Source organism: Trematomus bernacchii, unplaced genomic scaffold, assembly GCF_902827165.1.
Source record: "Trematomus bernacchii unplaced genomic scaffold, fTreBer1.1, whole genome shotgun sequence".
NCBI classification, from domain to species: domain Eukaryota; kingdom Metazoa; phylum Chordata; class Actinopteri; order Perciformes; family Nototheniidae; genus Trematomus; species Trematomus bernacchii.
Genome location: NW_022987941.1, coordinates 82,293 through 103,357, shown reverse-complemented (window position 1 = coordinate 103,357; position 21,065 = coordinate 82,293). Strand labels below are relative to the sequence as shown.

Genomic DNA, 21,065 nt, shown 5'->3' with positions numbered 1-21,065 from the left:
TAACCTGTTAAGGGGCTTTTTTCCCCCGTTTTTTTTTCTCACGAAACTGTGTCTCAGGGCTTCTAACAGAGAACACAGACATATGAAATACAGAGAACACAACTAAGAAAACAAAAGAGGAAAAAGCAGTCACTACATTGTGCACATTAGGACAGTAAGAAAGGTGCTACTTATTACTGCAAGAGCAGCTGGTAGTGTGACAAAAGTAGTGTGACTCATTACATTTCAGAGACAGTAATATTGTAATGTAACTTATTACATAAAAGAGACAGTAATAAGTAATATGTACTGTATTACATTTAACTTGCCCAACACTGGACAGGACACATGTTTCTTGATGCTGATTCTAAACATCTGTCTGAAATATTATGTAGGGTTTCTCTCTGAGTGAAAGCAGAATGGGTTTAGAAAGATCTCCATGTACTGTTGTCAGTGTTTCAGGCAGAATGAGCTGCAGTCTGATTGTTCTCTGAGTTCTCGTCATCAGAGAAAAATGCCGGGCGTGTCAGAACCCGCTCTAACAAGTCGTGACTGTTTCTATCTAACTCTTAATAGCAGTGGCGGCTGGTGGAAAATATTTTAGGTTGGGCTGTGGAAATGGTGACCAAACAATACTAGGGCGGTAAACATGGTATGTTTTGTCTCCTTGGAAACGAGTCCAAACAACTCACAGACTGCACCGGGCGCTGACGTAGGAGCCCTGTGACCATCAGATTTGACGACGCTGATTGGCTGAAATTATGTTTCGGCGGCATAGTTTAAAGATAGCAACAGTTGGCTTCTGCTGCACTTGCTGCACTCTCGTCTGGGCGCTGTGCTCGCGCCCAGACGAGAGAGGGTAATGATACACGGGCAAGGCCAGGCAGGAAACATGCGACTTATCAGTAACTTTAGACATCGTAACACAATTTAAACGAGATTTATTGTAGATTATACATTTTACTGATACCAATTATATAATATTTACCTTGTTATTAAAAATAAAAATAAAAAATATATTTTTTAAATATATCTTTTTTTAATTTAAATTTTTAATGTGGGAAGAGGGGGGGGGGCGGCCCCTATGGGCCGGCCGCCACTGCTTAATAGTCTGAATCAGGGAGGTGAGGGAGAGTCTGGCAGGCTGACAGCTACAACCTGTATGGCCGGTTTCCACGTGACTCTGACGTGTTTTTACTCTCTGGATTTCTGAGGGTGTGAAGCTTTATATATACAGTCTATGGTGTGAAGGCGTCCTCAGATCAGATGCAGGCAGACTCAGGACTGAAGAGGAAGAGATTAGCAGAGTTTCCTTCTCACCTGAAGAGAGTCTGTGAGTATATCTGAAGAGAGTCTGTGAGTAGACAGGCAGTGATATCATAAAACTGTTAATGAATGCATTCAAACACTTGGTAGTTTTTTTTTACCAGCTGTTCTGTATTCACCTTGCAGGTGCAACTGTGTGGCTTTTATCCTGGATAAAGTGTTTAAGTCATGGATGTTAAAAGTTGAACGTATTCATATTTGTCTAACATGATAGTTTACTATTCAAACGCTTGTCCATGTTTGTGAAACCCTGGTTGATTTACTGAGTTGATAACCAGCGTCGTAGGACCACTTAGCGAGATGTCGTTTGTTAGGGTTAGTTAAGATAACTCAAACATATCCAGGGTCTGTTTGAACGTCTGTCTGAAATATTATGTAGGGTTTCTCTCTGAGTGAAAGCAGAATGAGTTTAGAAAGATCTCCATGTACTGTTGTCAGTGTTTCAGGCAGAATGAGTTGCAGTCTGATTGTTCTCTGAGTTCTCGTCATCAGAGAAAAATGCACGGCGTGTCAGAACCCGCTCTAACAAGTCGTGACTGTTTTTATGTCTAACTCTTAATAGTCTGAATAAGGGAAGGAGTGTCTTCCAACACTGACCTGGTTTCACTGAAGAGCCTTGAAAATGTCAAATGTTTTTTTTTAGTTTTAGATTATACGTCTGGGACTAGATTGCCCGAATTTGAAAAACATATATAACAGTACATGTTTTGATATATATGTTGGGCTATACAAAACATTAGCATGAAAAATAAATGGGAGATTATATCAAATTTAAAAAATATTCTTCCCCTAGATTTGAACCTCATTGTAATTTAGTTATCAGGGAACTTGTTTTTCCTATTTTCAATGATATATCAAAAACACATTTCTTATCAGTTCACAAAAGACCTCATTTTAATTAAAGCCCGTAACTGCTTTCATGTAATTAACGTACATATTTGAAGCCAAAAAATTATGTTTTTCTAAACCTAACAAAGAAGTTTTATTGAATGGTTACTGAGCGCAGTTCAGTTGTGTGGGATATCTTGTGGGGGGCTGGGCTGTACATTACCTGTGGATGTACATTGAAGTGACTGTTTGTGTGTGCTGTGATACACTGCGACACACTAACACATATTTAGGGGTCAACACACTGGGTTTCTGTGTGGTTCTGGGGCTGTGGGGAACATTCTGGGCTGATCCGGTCCTGTTGAGGCTCCAACAAGGTTCCTGAATATCTGAGAGGAGGGGCTACCTGTGATGTAAAGCTTGTGGTAATGAATGAGCATGTTGTTGTGTTTGTGCGAAGGTGGGGGCTCTGCTATGGATCAGAGTGAGGACAGAGAGGAGGAAGCCCCCCCCTCTAAAAGCTCTGGGGAACATGACATCTCCACCTGTCCATCACTCTTCTCCATGTCACAGCTCAGCACTCATTATTCACTCAAAGCTCTGTGTCTCTTCAAGCCCATAGCAAACACCACACTCTGCTGGACCTGGACCTGGACCTGGACCTGGACCTGGACCTGGACCTGGACCTGGACCTGGACCTGGACCTGGACCTGGACCTGGACCTGGACCCAGCTCTGTGTCCAGTAACCAGCTTACTGCCAGAGACCAGAACCAGGTGTGTGGTTGCCGGCTGAGTCACTCTCTTATTTCTCTCATGGTACTTATTTGTACCAGTAGGTCAACTTGGTTTGCAGAAGTAAGAAAAGGTATCCATTGTGACACATGCTTCATACAATATAGACAACAGACACATCTTTAAAAAGTCCCTCTGGCTCCAGAACATCCAGAAAGCTGTTTTTAAACCTCTTGGTTCTACACCTTTAGGGAGATTAACCTCCGGCCCGAAGGAAGAAGCTGAAGCTCAGGTTGCAGGGGGTGGGAATCTTCATTGAACATGGAGTTAGACAGCCTCTGTAACTGTCTGATGAGGAACTGCACGGTTGCAGCTTAAATGCTCCCGTCTCCTCAGGTGGACCAATCAGCCTGTCGAGGGCAGCCAATCAGCTACCGGGCACCACCTGCTTACTCACACGCATATGGCAAGCCATTTGAGTATTTATTCCATATCCTTGATATCAGACGGCAGCTGCCTGCACTAGTTGGCTCTTTGATTTCACTTGTTAGATATATGGTCAAACTAGTTTGGCACTCTGCTTTACTAGTTAAATAAAACATTACACTAGTCACTCTTTTTCAGCAACTAGTGGCACTTTTGTCCGACTAGTTAGCACATAAGCCTTACTAGTGACGCCAGGAGCAGCACTAGTAGCACCAAAGTCCCAACTTGTAAGCTTTTTGATGAACTAGTGGCCCTCTGACCGTACTAGTGACGCTAAAAGTCTTACAAGTTAACTAGTGCGCTGCAAAAGCTCTGACATGTTAACTAGTTACAAAAAAGAAGCACAACTAGTTAACTAGTGGCATACATTTGTCTGCACTAGTTAACTAGTAGCACCCAGAATCACTCACTAGTTAACTAGTAAAGGCAAAAGGTTCACTAGTTAACTAGTTGACACCTCGTTTGACCTTACTAGTTAACTAGTGGGGCTCAAAATGTCTACACGTTAACTAGTGAACCCTTTGCCCTTTACTAGTTCACTAGTGAGATACATTTAAATTCCACTAGTGAACTAGTGAGGCTCAAAATGTTCACTAGTCACACTAGTTGCACATAATGCTAATGAGGAGGAGGGGAAAGAAGGCATCGAGGTCTCCTATTGGCCCTAAACTATAGAGCGCCACCCAGCCCAAATAGTTTCTTTAAGAGCTTAAATACACTGTGTTTTAAAATACAGTCATATGACCACATTTACACAAATATAAAACAAAAGTAGGCTATTTGTGTAATTATGATCATATGACTGTTTATCAAATTAGGTAAGAACATTGAAGACTTTGTTAAAATGAGAAAGTTGCCTTAGGACTGCAGACAGGAATATAGATCCTCTTTAAAACATTTTATTAAGCTGCAATTTGAAAGGTGCTTGGATTAGAATAGCATTGTGATAACAGAGTGACATTATTGATGGATAGAAAGATGGAATAACCCTCTTCGGATCACAGCGTTCCTGACGACGCTGAAGTTGGCTTCCGATTCAGAGCTTCCGATTCGGCAGTTAAGGGGAAAGTTAAGGGACATTTCATTTACAGCGCTGAGCGAACAATCCTCCGTGTTTGAACCTCTTAAATCGCTGCATAGCCGATTTATTTGGACTGGATTATCCCAGAGAGGCTAAACATTCTTTATAACACAGTTTGAGATTTGTGAAACCTTAATTCTATTTGTGAACATTTTAAAAAGGGAGATTTCAGTGCTTTTTATCTCGACCACATTGGACCAGGTCCTAATCTAAAACCCTACAAATCTAAAAATGTTTGGTTTTTGTGACCAGTTAGACTCATTAAGGCCATTGTTTCCCTTTATAAGTGCAACTACGGAAGTGGATTAGAGTCAGCAGGGTTCGAGTTATTTGGGAGCCAATGGGAGCTGAGCTCCCATAAGGAGGGGTCTGAGCTCCCACGGACGCAGTGAAATCATACATCTGTGGGGGTCGCTAATACATTACCAACAACCATTATTTTAATCACAAATAATGCATGTGTCAATGTAATGAGTATTATTGAAAAGAAAAACATGTTTTCCAAAAGAACAACGCATCTCTTGAATAACAATATGCCTGCGCTGCACCTCCAAGGTGCGCAATACTTTATTGCACAATCTATGCCTGTGAGCGTGCTGCGCGAGCCGAGATGATGTGTGTGTGCGTAGTTGAACCTTTTCATACATGGCCGTGGTAAGTAGGGGTGCTGAGGGTGCTGCAGCACCCCCTGATGGAGGACAGGGAATCTGCACGTCCACAAGATTAAATGGAAATATAATACAAATATAATACAAAAAAAACTTATTTTCGGCCTTGATGTTCACATTCATAATTAAGTAAAGATAACACCCTTTTCACCCCGGTTACATTTTCCATGTGCCCTGAGAGGCTCAGTGAGGTAAAGGACTCTGAATGTTTAGATAGTTCACTTTAGTCTAAGTTATCACAGTGTGTCTCAAACGGTTTTATCACAATTTATGTAAACAAATATTTCCAAGGCACACCTTTATAATTATTAGGATAAATAAAAACAGGTTTGAAATCATTCCAATGTATACTATAGGACAGTAAACCAACAATATCCTTTAAAACTGGAGAGATTAAAAAATATGGATAAATAAATAAATGTTAACTGGTAAAATAAGATATAAATGAACCAGCACAAATCTTGCCTAGGGCAGCAAACTGGTCAGAACCGGCCCTGGTGTCATCCCCACAGCACCCCCCATTTGAAACATGTTCCCGCGGCTATGTACAACAATACGCCCAAACTGCCCCTCCTTAAAAAAAATGACAGCTAGTATCTACCTCATTGTTTTGTTTTTAGAAAAACAAAAACTAGTTGTGTCTTGTTCTTGTTCTGTCAGATGTTTAATGATTCAACATGTTTTTACACTTTCCTGTTTAGATTCTGCCTCGTGTTTGTTCTCATTGGGCCGTATGGAACAACATGTTCTATTCCAATGCTCAATTGCTCTACGTCGGATTTCCTACTAACGTAATAGACACTTTGGACATTTATTAATCCTAGTAGATTGTGAGTCATCACTAGGCATTTATAGAGCACCTTTCAACACAAAGCAATTCAAAGTGCTGTACAAAAATATAAGACAATAAGATCCAACAACACTAACATGTGTAGTCAAATTTGTCTGAAAATGATTTAGAAATGTTGCTTCATTTGGATGGAAAATTTGCGAGGCGAAAATGTACCTCACTCTTAGTTTATGAAATCATCAACTCACTATATAAAAAAATGAAAATTGGCATCAACAGCACGAAAACAAAACCGGTTGCAACCATGTTGTCAAAGTAGCAGCAAAAAGAGCCGATGTGATGTACTGCCCGCTTGTTTGTTTGAGAGCTTGAACAACTACTGACAAGTGAAGAAATGCATGGATGACATGTTGATGTGTGGTTCAGTTGCCTCTATATGCATTGAATAAAAACTGATGATTATTTGCGATGCATTTATGTGAAGCAGTATTTTATTGGTGTTGCTGGTTAAGATAAGTATGATGTAACTATTTTATAGACTAATATGTAGCTTTATCAATAATGCCGTGCCACATTTTATAAGCTATTTGTTTTGAATGTAAAGTAGTGAAGTGGGAGTTTAAACTAACAGAGATTTCATAAGTAGAGCTACTTCCTTAGGCCCGGGCAGCCGGAAATATGTTTTGTGTGCACAATTTTGGGCCTTTGGGGACTCCGTAGAATCACCGCAGACAATTACATTTCAGGAAGTTACTTTGGAACTTGCATGTAAAGTTTCATGCTATTTTTTGCTAAATGAAAGTTAAAACGTTTCGCTATCACTCATATCACTTTGTCTGATATCACTTTGTCTGATATCCTCTCTCTCTCTCTCTCTTTCTTAATGTCAGTCTAAATAATACAATTATGTTGGTGCATCATGGCATGTGGCTCAAAAAAAGTACAGCTATTATCTACCTCTTGTATAACTGGTCGGCCCCACCTGCATTAGCACAATGGACGAAACAAATACATTCAAGTAAAACCACTTTCCAGCAGTCAGCAGCACATTGTAAAAGCTGTTGATGCAACTGTTCACATTCATAATTAAGTAAAGGTAACACCCTTTTCACCCCGGTTACATTTTCCATTTGCCCTGAGAGGCTCAGTGAGGTAAAGGACTCTGAGTGTTTAGATAGTTCACTTTAGTCTAAGTTATCTCAGTGTGTCTCAAACGGTTTTATCACAATTTATGTAAACAAATATTTCCAAGGCACACCTTTATAATTATTAGAATAAATAAAAACAGGTTTGAAATCATTCCAATGTCATTTCATTTCATTTCAAACCTTTATTTAACCAGATTGGTCCCATTGAGATCATAGATTTCTTTTTCAAGGGAGACCTGCAGCATATAGGTTCCACATGAAACATAAAACAATAAAGGACATCATACATTATATTTACAGGATACATTTACATAGTTATAGACATTTACAAGTACCCATAGTATCAACGAGCATTTCATTTAGCCTAGCTTTACAAACATGCAGAGGAAGAAGATTGTTCCAAGCAAGTGGAGCTGCGCACATAAAAGCTGTCTTACCTAAGACAGTCCTTGCTCTTGGCACATGTATACTATAGGACAGTAAACCAACAATATCCTTTAAAACTGGAGAGATTAAAAAATATGGATGAATAAATAAATGTTAACTGGTAAAATAAGATATAAATGAACCAGCACAAATCTTGCCTAGGGCAGCAAATGGGTCAGAACCGGCCCTGGTGTCATCCCCACAGCACCCCCCATTTGAAACATGTTCCCACGGCTATGTTTTCATATTTAAGTTTGTAGCAAGTAGAGGGCTGCTGGCAGGCCCGGACTGGCCATCGGGAGGGCCGGGAGGTTTCCCGATGGCCTAGCGATTTTTTTTTTTTAATGTAAGCTATTGTGAACGCAACGCTGCGCAAATGTGGGTTTGCCTCACACAGGGTGACTGTCTGTCTACATGATGTGGCATCTGTTTCATATGGGTGTTTCCATAGATCTAGTCTCTTTATTTTCCCCTCAAAATGCACCAGATTGATGCATTTAACTCCAAAATTTAAAAAAAATCTTACCAGGGGGGGCATGCGTGTGTGTGTGTGTGTATGTGTGTGTGTGTGTGTGTGTGTGTGTGTGTGTGTGTGTGTGTGTGTGTGTGTGTGTGTGTGTGTGTGTGTGTGTGTGTGTGTGTGTGTGTGTGTGTGTGATTGAGTTTGAGTGTGTGTGCGCATGCATGCATGCGCACGCGTTAGTTTCAAAGACCCCCATAGAGCTCAGTTTATAACTCGAACCCTGGGAGTCAGTGTAAAGCTATATGTACATTAGTAATCATAGTTTTTCTATGTCAAAAAAAGTATAAACAGCATGCAACAATATCAAAACTTGCTAAACATGCTCATGTCTTTATTATATTTGTGTTGCAAAGGTCATGCCACAGTCTGACAAGCATAACTTGTTTAAGAATTCAAAATGCAGCCCCCACTTCAATCCATAAAGCATTGCATATATATATCATGTGCAGTGCTCATTAGTAGCCGTCATCCCATGCAGTTTAAATATACTGGGACCCCAGCAAGGCAGCGTTACACTGGTGAGTACATGTGAAAGCATTTCAGGAGCCTTTTGCTTCATTTACATTATGTTAGTGGTTTGAGTAAGAGTACTTTTTAGAAGTTCTAACAATGTATTTTTGAAAATGTATGAAACTAAAAAAATTCTCCATACGTGTTAAATAACAAACTAACTTTCTACAAATAAATTCAAGATGTTTTTTAAGATAGACTACATACATATTCTGAAGCCACTGTGGCCTCAGGATGCTTCAGACACAACGTTCAATAGCTTTAGCCAACGAGCTGCTGGGTCAGGTGAGGCTGCAGCAGCTCTGTGCCCTGATGTGAGCTATCATCTGTCTTTTGGAGTATGTGGTGTTCTACGGCTCTGTGCCTGTTAGCATGTTAGCCTAGCTCCTGCTGGGTGACAGACCCTGCAGTTTGTGATGGACTCTTACCGCTGATGCACTGGCAGAAAGAACATCATTGTGAGGCCTGGTCTCCTGAAAAGCAGGTGCAGCCTACAAACAAGAGCAGGGAGGAGGAGACACATGTTGGCACAGTCATGCATTACAATCATAAAGCAGAACAACACAAACAGTTAGCCAAAAGCAAAGCAGCATGAGCAGAACACTGAGAACACGCTGTGGTGTCTCATAGCAACGCAGCATGAGCAGAACACTGAGAACACGCTGTGGTGTCTCATAGCAACGCAGCATGAGCAGAACACTGAGAACACGCTGTGGTGTCTCATAGCAACGCAGCATGAGCAGAACACTGAGAACACGCTGTGGTGTCTCATAGCAACGCAGCATGAGCAGAACACTGAGAACACGCTGTGGTGTCTCATAGCAACGCAGCATGAGCAGAACACTGAGAACACGCTGTGGTGTCTCATAGCAACGCAGCATGAGCAGAACACTGAGAACACGCTGTGGTGTCTCATAGCAACGCAGCATGAGCAGAACACTGAGAACACGCTGTGGTGTCTCATAGCAACGCAGCATGAGCAGAACACTGAGAACACGCTGTGGTGTCTCATAGCAACGCAGCATGAGCAGAACACTGAGAACACGCTGTGGTGTCTCATAGCAACGCAGCATGAGCAGAACACTGAGAACACGCTGTGGTGTCTCATAGCAAAGCAGCATGAGCAGAACACTGAGAACACGCTGTGGTGTCTCATAGCAACGCAGCATGAGCAGAACACTGAGAACACGCTGTGGTGTCTCATAGCAACGCAGCATGAGCAGAACACTGAGAACACGCTGTGGTGTCTCATAGCAACGCGGTGCAAATTACTTATGACTGGATCATTTATGAATTGCTGTTAAAGCATAAACAGTTAGAATGCTTTAGTAAGTTTTGCTTTAACTTTAATAAAATGATCCTGTGAGGATAATAAGTGAATTTGAAGCAGACTCAGTGTCAGGGGAACAATAGGACCCAAATGCAGTAAAAGGACTAAAAGGTCAGGTAACAAAAAGCGAGCTTTATAGAAAACAAGGAACAACTTAACATACCAAAACCCGGGGAGTGCGAGGAAGGATCAGGACAAAAAACCTCAGGAACAAACATGGAGCGTGACAGGTAGCATTTTTTTTTTTTTAATTAATTAAAAAATTTTATTCTGCCTAATTGTCTGCCCTTGATGTAATACATTTACATTAATAATTGGATAAAGTAAACACCCTTTGCACCCCGGGCCGGCAACATTTGCCCTGTACGATGTGCGCTGTAAGTGATGAAAGTGGGGGATGTTGACTTATCAGGCGCCCGCAGCTCACAGCCAAAGTGCGAGCGAGCCTCCGAGCGAGCAAGAGAGAGAGAGAGAGGGCGCGCATGCATCGGTACCGCGGATTGTTGTTGGATTGAGGCTGATAACTACAGCTCAGTGAGGTAAAGGACTCTGAGGGTTTAGATCAGGGGTCGGCAACCTTTTTGATATGAAGTGCCATTTAAAAAAAAAATATTATCAGCGTGCCAACGATCGAGAATTATCAACGGGGGGGGGGGGGGGGTTGAGGATGTTGAGGAGCTTGACGCTCGTGATCTACCAACAGGAGGGCGGGGGGGCCTCGCTGCGGGGAAGCAGTGTGTGGACCTGTCAGCGCAACTTACATGATACCGAATTTAACAAACACATTTAAATAATTGGTTTAAACGGCATAATAATAAGGACGATCGTCCGTTCTGTGATTCTCCAGAACACACATGTTATGATATTAGGGTCATGCAGAGTGAGATGAGATCGCTGTCCCTTTAAGAGAGAGAGAGAGGGGTGTGGCGTGTGCGTGTGAGTATGTTTCTGGAAGTGAAACGAGGCAGCAGAAAAACAGAGGTCTGTGATGTATTTTGTGAAACAGAAGAACAGCTAAATAAATGCAACGGCCTCTCAAGAAGAGCTCGCCTCTCTCCAGTCATTTAAGCTAAAGTGGGTTATTGAACCTGAAGCTCGTTGCTTCTGCCCTCCTCGACTACGGTCTGGGAGCCGACAGGAAAGTTCAACACACAGATGGCCAGTCCGCCCCTTTGTAGCATATTATTTCAATGAGAGATGAGCAGATCGCCACTGGGCTTTCAACTAAAGACACACACAGCCACGCAAAAACTGCGACATTTGTAAAGCTCCTTATGGGTACTGCAATTTGTGAAGTGCTTTCTTCCGTGGTGAAACGATCAGCACTGCACCACGGAGGAAAGCGGCAGAAAGTCACCTGGAGTTAAAGAGAGCGGGGCTGCGTTGCGTGCATGGCTTCCTTCTGCAGGTAACGGGGAGACGCGCTCTGGCGGCGGTCTCGTTCAGGATCCGAAAATACAATTTAAATATTTTGCACACTTATTCGACTTATTCCTAGTGTGCCACTGGCTACGGTGCCGCGTGCCAATGCTGGCACGCGTGCCAGGGGTTGCCGACCCCTGGTTTAGATAGTTCACTTTAGTCTAAGTTATCTCAGTGAGTCTCAAACGGTTTGGTCACAATTTAAGCACACCTTTATAATTATTAGGATAAATAACAACAGGTTTGAAATCATTCCATATACTATAGACAGTAAACCAAAAATATCGTTTAAAACTGGAGATATTCAAAAATATGCATGAATAAATAAATGTTAACTAGGTAAAATAAGATATGAATGAACAACAAAAAATAAAATACGTTACATTTATTTGTTATTGGCTATGGGTTATTGGTTATGTTCACATACTTATTTGATTATTAAAATGTAAACCGCTCTTTTTCAAATGGGTGTTTAGAGTTGTACCCCCTAGATCTAGTCTCTAGTCATTCTGCTCAAAGTGCACCAGATTGAAGCATTTTACTTTAAAATGTTAAAACAAATCTTTCCGGGGAGGGCATACCCCCGGACCCCCCTAGAGCAGGGGTCAGCAACAGGCGGACTCATTCATGTTCATCCTGTCCACTGGGAGCACAGAACCAGTGTGTCTCATTTGTTCAGAGACCGTGGCGCTCAAGCAGAATACAAAAATCAAGTAACTGTATTCAGCTCGCGTTATATTTGAAAAACGAGTAATCTGATTACAGTTACTTTCGTAAACCTGAAGTGAATACATTTTGGAATACTTATGGGAATTATTGGTGGAAAAGTTTCCTCATAAAATGTAATAGTCATTACCAGCAGAACTGTGTGCACATTTGTTCAAACTAGCTCCACTCGCTTTAATTGCTCCTTTGAATGTAATCTTCCTCTGTGGTTTCCTACTCAACACATTTTTGTATTGTAATGCCACTCATATTTTATTTTTTATTTTATTTTAAGGTGACATTGAATGTTTTGAAAGGTGCCCTAAAATAAAGTTTATTATTGATTAGTGCCTATATCACACTATTAATGTTCCTTATTTTAGACTAGGTTTTTCCTGGTGTCAATAGGGAAGATCTGCACTGTTCTCTACATAACATGTTCAGCAGAGCAGGTATTTCTCCTGCCAGATATGGCACCCCCCCTACAACTTTGTCCAGGACAGTCACACTGTCACCAAAATCACACTGGTGTTTGCTGTTCCCCTCTAGTTTGTGCTCGCAAAAGCATTGATTTTACCTTCGTCGTGGTCGTGGTCGTTGGCCACTGAATCCGCCGTTTGAGCGGCGGCCTCCCACACCATCGTGCCCAAATCGAAGGTCGATGCTGTGCCGGAGAAAGGTCTGTGGCCTAGCAGAGCATCCAAGCACTCGTACCATTTACTGGTCTTCCGGTCGTTACCACTCTTGTTATAATAGTCTTTAATTTGTTTGTAGTCCTACCTGAGTTTCTTTATTTTTAGCCGGCGTGCCGTGGCGCTGTGCACGATTCCCAGCTCGAGTAACTTTTTCGAACAACGCTCGAACATTTTGGAGTTGGGTACTGGCTTCAGTAGCATTCCCTGGGTCGCGTCCTCGGCGTAGATTTCCAGAAGCGCCGACACCTCCTCATCACTCCACTGCTCCGATGATTTATTGATGCTTGCCATAACTGCTTTCAAAACAAACTACTCTCCGTTGGTGCGCTGGGTTTATGTAGCGAGCAAATAAAATGGCGGCTCTACAAAACATTTCAGAGTTTTACGGGGCGCGGTTTGCAATTCGCCCAGCCAATCAGAACTGGGGCACTTTTTTCCCCAAGGAAAGTACGATCTCTCAGCAGGCACTAAAAATGGGGGTAAAAGTTCCCGAGATTAAGTGCTCTTTTTGGTGTGAACGCGACATAAGGGGTACTAATGGAACTAAATGCGAAAAGTACGGTGAAAAGTACTCCGGTGTGAACGCGTCTATTGAGTTTAAACATCTCCAAATGTCATCACATAAACACAATACATGTTACTAATCCTTACAGGGTAAGTGTAAGGCTTACACTTACACTTACAGTCATTGCTTTCTGACGGACTTGACCCTTTTACTCTTCAGGTTGCATATAGAAAATTAGTAGCATTCTACTCATAGACTGTATATATAAAGATTCTACTGCCTTTCTTGGGCGGTGTCCGTCAGACGAAAAACGTAGAGCCAATCAGGAACTGAGAATTTAGTCCAACTTCCTTTTCAATCAAACTCACTTCCTTTTCAATCATACTCTCTCACACTCATAACTATTCTTATGCACACACCCTATCATTCTGTTTTATACACATACCTATAGTCATTCACATGAACTATTATTACCTCTTATATAAGCTATTATTCGGCCTTTCATTCACTGCTATTCTGTTTTACATATATGACTATTGTTATTAACATGAAATACTATTCCCTCTTATATAGGTTATTATTCTGTATTTATGTATGATAGTATGATAGGAAATGAAGGAAGGAATGACAGTATGTTAAAGACAGCCTCTCACTGCACCACACGCCTCCCACACACTAAACTATTCACACACACACTAAACTCTTCACACACTGCACACACACACTCAACTCTGCACACACACACACACTCAACTCTTCACACACACAGTAAACTCTTGAAACACACACTAAACTCTTCAGTAAACTCCGAACTGTCTGTACTACTGTATTAACAACGTGTCACATTAGGCACATTAGGACAGTAAGAAAGGTGCTACTTGTTACTGCAAGAGCAGCTGGTAGTGTGACAAAAGTAGTGTGACTCATTACATTTCGGAGACAGTAATATTGTAATGTAACTTATTACTTAAAAGAGACAGTAATAAGTAATATGTACTGTATTACATTTAACTTGCCCAACACTGGACAGGACACATGTTTCTTGATGCTGATTCTAAACATCTGTCTGAAATATTGTGTAGGGTTTCTACCTGAGTGAAAGCAGAATGAGTTTAGAAAGATCTCCATGTACTGTTGTCAGTGTTTCAGGTAGAATGAGTTGCAGTCTGATTGTTCTCTGAGTTCTCGTCATCAGAGCAAAATGCAGGGCGTGTCAGAACCCGCTCTAACAAGTCGTGACTGTTTTTATGTCTAACTCTTAATACTCTGAATAAGGGAAGGAGTGTGAAGGGCCCGTCTTCCAACACTGACCTGGTTTCACTGAAGAGCCTTGAAAATGTCAAATGTTTTTTTTAAGTTTTAGATTATACATCTGGGACTAGATTGCCCGAATTCGAAAAACATATATAACAGTACATGTTTTGATATATATGTTGGGCTATACAAAAAATTAGCATGAAAAGTAAATGGGAGATTATATCAAACTTCAAAAATATTCTTCCCCTAGATTTGAACCTCATTGTAACTTAGTTATCAGGGAACTTGTTTTTCCTATTTTCAATGATATATCAAAAACACATTTCTTATCAGTTCACAAAAGACCTCGTTTTAATTAAAGTCCGTAACTGCTTTCATGTAATTAACGTACATATTTTAAGCCAAACAATTATATATTTTCTAAACCTAACAAAGAAGTTTTGTTGAATGGTTACTGAGCGCAGTTCAGTTGTGTGGGATATTTTGTGGGGGGGCTGGGCTGTACATTACCTGTGGATGTACATTGAAGTGACTGTTTGTGTGTGCAGGTGGGGGCTCTGCTATGGATCAGTGTGAGGACAGAGAGGAGGAAGCCCCCCCCTCTAAAAGCTCTGGGGAACATGACAGCCAGACCAAAGCTCAGAGGTGAGATCACCACCTGTCCATCACTCTTCTCCATGTCACAGCTCAGCACTCATTATTCACTCATAGCTCTGTGTGTTGTGTTCAAGCCCAGAGCAAATACCTCATTCTGCTGGAGCTGGAGCTGGAGCTGGAGCTGGAGCTGGAGCTGGAGCTGGAGCTGGAGCTGGACCCAGCTCTGTGTCCAGTAACCAGCTTACTGCCAGAGACCAGAACCAGGTGTGTGGTCGCCGGCTGAGTCACTCTCTTATTTCTCTCATGGTACTTATTTGTACCAGTAGGTCAACTTGGTTTGCAGAAGTAAGAAAAGGTATCCATTGTGCCACATGCTTCATACAATATAGACAACAGACACATCTTTAAAAAGTCTCTCTGGCTCCAGAACATCCAGAAAGCTGTTTTTAAACCTCTTGGTTTCTACACCTTAGGAAGATTAACCTGTTAAGCCCTGAGCCTGTTTTTCAGGTCTCAGACTCGAAAATGACATTCCCAGAACAAATGACCATATCTTCCCTTCTGAAATGGTTAAATTAATAATCTTTATTCTCAAAGTAATGATAAACCTGTGAGTTGGATGTAGAAAAGTCAGAATCAATATAGATGTGTTTATTTTAAAGAAAATTCAGATTGAACATAGTAAAAAACTGTAAATTATAGTGTCCGTCCAACAATTATTTTTTACTTATAGTGAAAACTACCCTTGGATGATGGGTTAGTAGACTAAAAGCTTTAGGAATCCAAAGTACAACATATAATAAGTACCCTGTATCAAGATTGATGCAACACAAGTGACATTTGACCTTTTTAGAGAGGTTTAGCAAAAAAAAAAAACACTTCTGGGGTCATTTGGGTGGATTTCACCTATCTCTGGCCCCCCTTGCTCAATTTTGAACAGGACACATGTTTCTTGATGCTGATTCTAAACATCTGTCTGAAATATTGTGTAGGGTTTCTCTCTGAGTGAAAGCAGAATGGGTTTAGAAAGATCTCCATGTACTGTTGTCAGTGTTTCAGGTAGAATGAGTTGCAGTCTGATTGTTCTCTGAGTTCTCGTCATCAGAGAAAAATGCAGGGCGTGTCAGAACCCGCTCTAACAAGTTGTGACTGATTTAAATATTAAGAATCCCTCAGACGCTGTTTCTGCAGATTATGGTTTTTTCCGCCCCGGGGGCGGGGGGATGGGGTTTAACAGGTTTTAACCTCCGGCCCGAAGGAAGAAGCTGAAATTCAGGTTGCAGGGGGTGGGAGTCTTCATTAAACATGGAGTTAGACAGCCTCTGTAACTGTCTGATGAGCAGGGGCTCCAGGTTTAGCTGAGACTCACCAGTCAGTCTGCTAGACCACTTTATGATCTGACTGAGACAGTTTCTGCTCTTTAACGTCAGGTTACCAAACCAAGACATTAAAGGAAAAGACAGAACTCACTGTGCTGACTGTCTTCCAGTTTAGGATTGACTTCCTGAATGTCTTTCGTGAAGTCTAAGGTATTAAAAACAAGTTCAGAACCGATTAGGGCATTTGCTAACTCGACCTCTGAATTGAAGCCATCCAAAGTCACATGGCGGCTGTTCTTTGGATCCCGAAGGCCTGTTAGGGTTAAAGTACAAAAATACAATACAACAACATATTGTTCTGTAAGATAAAGATGTTCATTCTTGGTATCTTTGCTCTTCAGGGAAAAAAGATGGAGACACCTAGAAAAGTCCTATTAAGAACTTTAGAAAGTTTGTTGGAAAAGGACTTTAAAGGATTCAAGTGGCACCTGCAGGAGGAGGTCCTAGAACTCCCAGGAATCCCAAAGAGTCGACTAGAGGAAGCAGACCGGATGGACACAGTGAATCTGATGTTTCTGCACTACCGCATACACACCATTAAAGTGACCAGAGAAGTTTTGGGGGAGATCAATCAGAATGATCTAAAAGAAAAATTATCAAACATCCCATCAGACCCTACAGGTAGGTCTTTAAAAAAGGGAGTGTACCAAAAGTGATTTTTGTTTTCACAGCCATGCATCATGTGTTTAGACTCCTGATATCCCCCTCAGAGAACCATCACCTCCACATGGTGTTGGGGCTGAGGTACCCCTGAAAGCAGAGGGGTCAGGGTCCAGGTGAGGGGTAGTAAAACCTTTATTGATCAGCATTTTAGGAAGACAATTACCTTTCCTGGATTAGGAAGTTTGGGTTTTGGTAAAATTGTCCAAAATATATCGCCTTTCGTCTCTCCCTAACCACTATTCCTTAACCTCTGTGAAACATATTGGGGTTAATGATAGGAGGATTCATCAGGACTTAGGAAAAGAGACTGCTGTGCTTTGAGAGTCCGGCCGCACTGACACTATCCAACGTCCTTATGATGCGCCAGCCGATGTTATTAAGAAGGAGAAGACGCTTTATTTCCTCCCTAAGGAGAAATTCACCTCAGTTGTTCACTCGGTTGAGTACAGACTGCGGCAGTAAAACACTCTGCTGCACTGGCTGGGAATTGGACCCGGGGGTCCAGGTGAGAATTATACCACTGAACCACCAATGCTATATTAACGAGTTTCACCTGGTGGGACATTGGAGATATGTAATACAAGTGGGTGTTGGGGAGGGGATGGATCAGAGGAATGACCAGAAAGTCATCAGTGGGTTCCCTTTAGAACACAGGATAGAATTTAAAATTCTTCTTCTCGCCTACAAAGCCCTTAATGGGAAGGCGCCATCTTACCTTAAAGAACTCATTATACCCTACTGTCCTACTAGGGCATTGCGTTCCAAGAATGCAGGGTTGTTGGTTGTTCCTAGAGTCTCTAAAAGTACAATGGGAGCCAGAGCCTTTTCTTATCAAGCTCCACATTTGTGGAATCAGCTTCCAGTTTGGAAGACAGGGCGCAGACAGCCTATCTGTTTTTAAGAGTGCGCTTAAGACCTTCCTTTTTGATAAAGCTTATAGTTAGGGCTGATTAGATTCAGCCCCTAGTTTTGCTGCTATAGGCTTAGTTTGTCGGGGGACACTTTACTTCTTCCTTCTCTCTGTCTGTACCTGTGTACTCTCATGTTCCCAATAACCCAGCTTCCCCACATGTATTTTTGGTGTCTATCTACGCCGGGATCTTGAGTCGTGGCTGATCCTGTTGCTGTGGTCCTGAGTCCTGGATCGCGAGCCCTGGATCTTGAGTCGTGGCTGTGCCTGCTGCTGTGGTCCTGGATCATAAGTCCTGGATGGATATCCTCGTGGATTCATCTTCTTATTACAGACACATGCATTTCCAAACATTTGGACTACCTATGTTGTAAATGTATTATCTTTTCAATTTACACACGGCATCTATTGCACGTCTGTCCGTCCTGGGAGAGGGAGCCCTCCTCTGTTGCTCTCCCTGAGGTTTCTCCCATTTTTTCCCTTTAAACTGTGGGGTTTTTCCTTTTTTTTGGAAGTGTTTCCTTGTACGATGTGAGGGTCTAAGGACAGAGGGTGTCGTATTGTCATACTGATATTCTGTACAAACTGTGAAGTCCACTGAGACAAATGTAACATTTGTGATATTGGGCTATATAAATAAACATTGATTGATTGATTGAGTGGGCTCTGAAATGGCAGTGAGTCCTTGAGTGCTACGTTTTCCGAGGAAACGGACAATTCTGTTAGGAATGAGGTTTGTCCTGCCGAACTGTCAGATATCTCAGGAGGGGGGAGTCATGGATAGACCCCGGCTGTTTTCCACAGTGTAGGTTAGCTGCTGACTCAGTCTCAGGATGTTGAATGGGACTGATGCACACTGAGTTCAGGAGGCAGAGCTGAGGCTTGGAGGGGCTGATACAGCATTCCCACTAAATGTTCTTCTACGGACACATTTTTTATTATTCCGCCGGAAGTTTGCACCTCTTCTCCTCCTGCATTCAACATCGCAGAAACTCCGTTCAAACATCAAAGCGTTCAGCTCGGTCGGGAATCGATGGCTATTATTTGTATTATTCATAACTTAAATAATTCCAGAGATACATCCCATAATACATCCCATTTTTAACCATTGAAGTCAATGGAGGAAATCTTCAGACTTGAACAATCTTCATGCGACTTCAACTGGTAACTGTTCATTCATACTTTCACTCAGAAACCTCATTCCAACTTTAAAATGTTACACATCTTTCTGACATTATTCGTGTAACACAACTTTTAAATCTGATTCTTACTTTTAGAGATATTAAACATTGTTCAGACCTTGGTAAAGAGGCTTTCTTCAGATTTTAACATTAACTAGAGTGCGTGATGTCACAGCTAGAGGGTAGGAAATCTTGAAATTTGCCTTTTTATATTTTTTTTTAAACTGCCATAATTCCCAAACCCTACATTCCTGAGACATAATCTTTCATGACAAACATAGGAAAACATCTCGTAGCTTGAAAAATGACAAATAATTAAGCAAAAATAATTAAACAAAATGCCTCTTGAGGGCATGAAGTGACAAAAACTTTCAACATGTCTCCATTAAAACCCATTGTAATTTCCGGCTGATATTTCCTCACAGCAGCAGCCGCACACCTTTAGTTAAACTGCCAAAAAGGCCACATTATTAACCCGAAAGTACACAAAAATTACACTTCAGATACTCAACTTCCTTGACATGCTTAACGTTTTGAAATTTCACAGATATCTGTTATCGTTCTTCCACAAAACGTTCACATGTAACAGGTTTATCTCTCATCCAGAACAATGCAAACCTTTGATCTCTACAGAGCTCGTTAGCTCAAATATAAACACCTGTGTAATGGAACACGATGATGTCATCACTCCAACTGACAGCATTCAGTTCTAACTGTTCATTTCTGCTCTCTCTCCTCTCTCTCTCTCCTCTCTCTCTCTCTCTCTCCTCTCTCTCTCTCTCTCTCTCTCCTCTCTCTTCTCCTCTCTCTCTCTCTCTCTCTCTCTCTCTCTCTCTCACAAACACAACAGACACACACTCTCTCTCACACACACACACACACACACACACACACACACACACACACACACACACACACACACACACACACACACACACACACACACACACATTTTAATACTTTATTTGGTTCCACAAATTATATTACATAAGACAGGGAATCAAATATACGGGGCTAAGCAGCACAGGAAACACTTAGGGGAACACATAGCATCTCCTTCTCCACACGGCTAAGCAGCAGCCTTAAGGGAACACATAGCATCTCCTTCTCCACACGGCTAAGCAGCAGCCTTAAGGGAACACATAGCATCTCCTTCTCCACACGCATGCCCGGCGCCGTGGGAGGGCCAGGGAGGGCCAGGCCCTCCCATTTGACATTCCTGCCCTCCCCCAATAAACAAGTTTTTTATTATTTATCAATTTATTTTTTTTAAAAGATCTTTATTTTTTTAATTATAAATTAACTGTGAACTTTTATGCTACGATGTATGTGATGTCAGATAGTAACTAAAAAAAAAAATCGCAGGCTACGTCAAATAAATTCATGTGTCTGTTGTGATTTGTGATTCGTCCACATTTAGACCAATCACAGCGTCACACTCCGCCTATTCTGGATTTGTTATTGTTATTGTGCATTTCTGTAGACTCCCATTTCTGTTTGAATTACAAAATGGACATCAGAAATTGGCTTAAAAGGTCTAAAGATTTATTAAAACTAAATAGCGATGAAAGAACTGCAGCCGATGGTGCTGCTGGCGACCCTGCACCTGCCGTTGCAGCAGCACAAGCTTGACCTCGGCAAACCCCGGGGCTGAGTTAGCGAGCCCAATCCTTGACTCATCAAGGCGGGCGCCACCAACGCTGTCCTCCGAGGCACAGCTCCTTGTCTCCCTACCATCCCCACCTGCGTTGCCACACCCTGTACCACACCCGCCAGCATCCTCCTCCTCCGTGCTTGTGCCTCCACTACAGACGCTATCTTGCAGCACATCAACAGGTACTATTGGTACGCTCAAAGACCAACAGCCCCAGATGATCTTGGGGTTAATAAACCCAACCAGGTGAAACTGGATCGTTATCCAGG

The 21,065-nt window shown here is 41.9% G+C and overlaps 1 protein-coding gene across 8 annotated transcripts in view; it reads left to right on the top strand.

Annotated features, from left to right (window-relative positions):
• The first annotated feature begins 1,142 nt into the window (after positions 1–1,142).
• The window catches only part of LOC117470688 (NACHT, LRR and PYD domains-containing protein 12-like), a 38,459-nt gene continuing 18,536 nt past the window's right edge, over positions 1,143–21,065 (top strand). For 2 of the 8 annotated variants that reach the window (XM_034115517.1, XM_034115514.1), the window contains exons 1-5: positions 1,148–1,312; positions 2,749–2,908; positions 14,961–15,057; positions 15,144–15,273; positions 16,730–17,009. In XM_034115517.1, the coding sequence (XP_033971408.1) occupies positions 14,975–15,057; positions 15,144–15,273; positions 16,730–17,009 (493 nt within the window). In that variant the 5' untranslated portion in view covers positions 1,148–1,312; positions 2,749–2,908; positions 14,961–14,974. The other 6 variants (XM_034115520.1, XM_034115516.1, XM_034115519.1 and 3 more) reach the window with 6 other exon arrangements.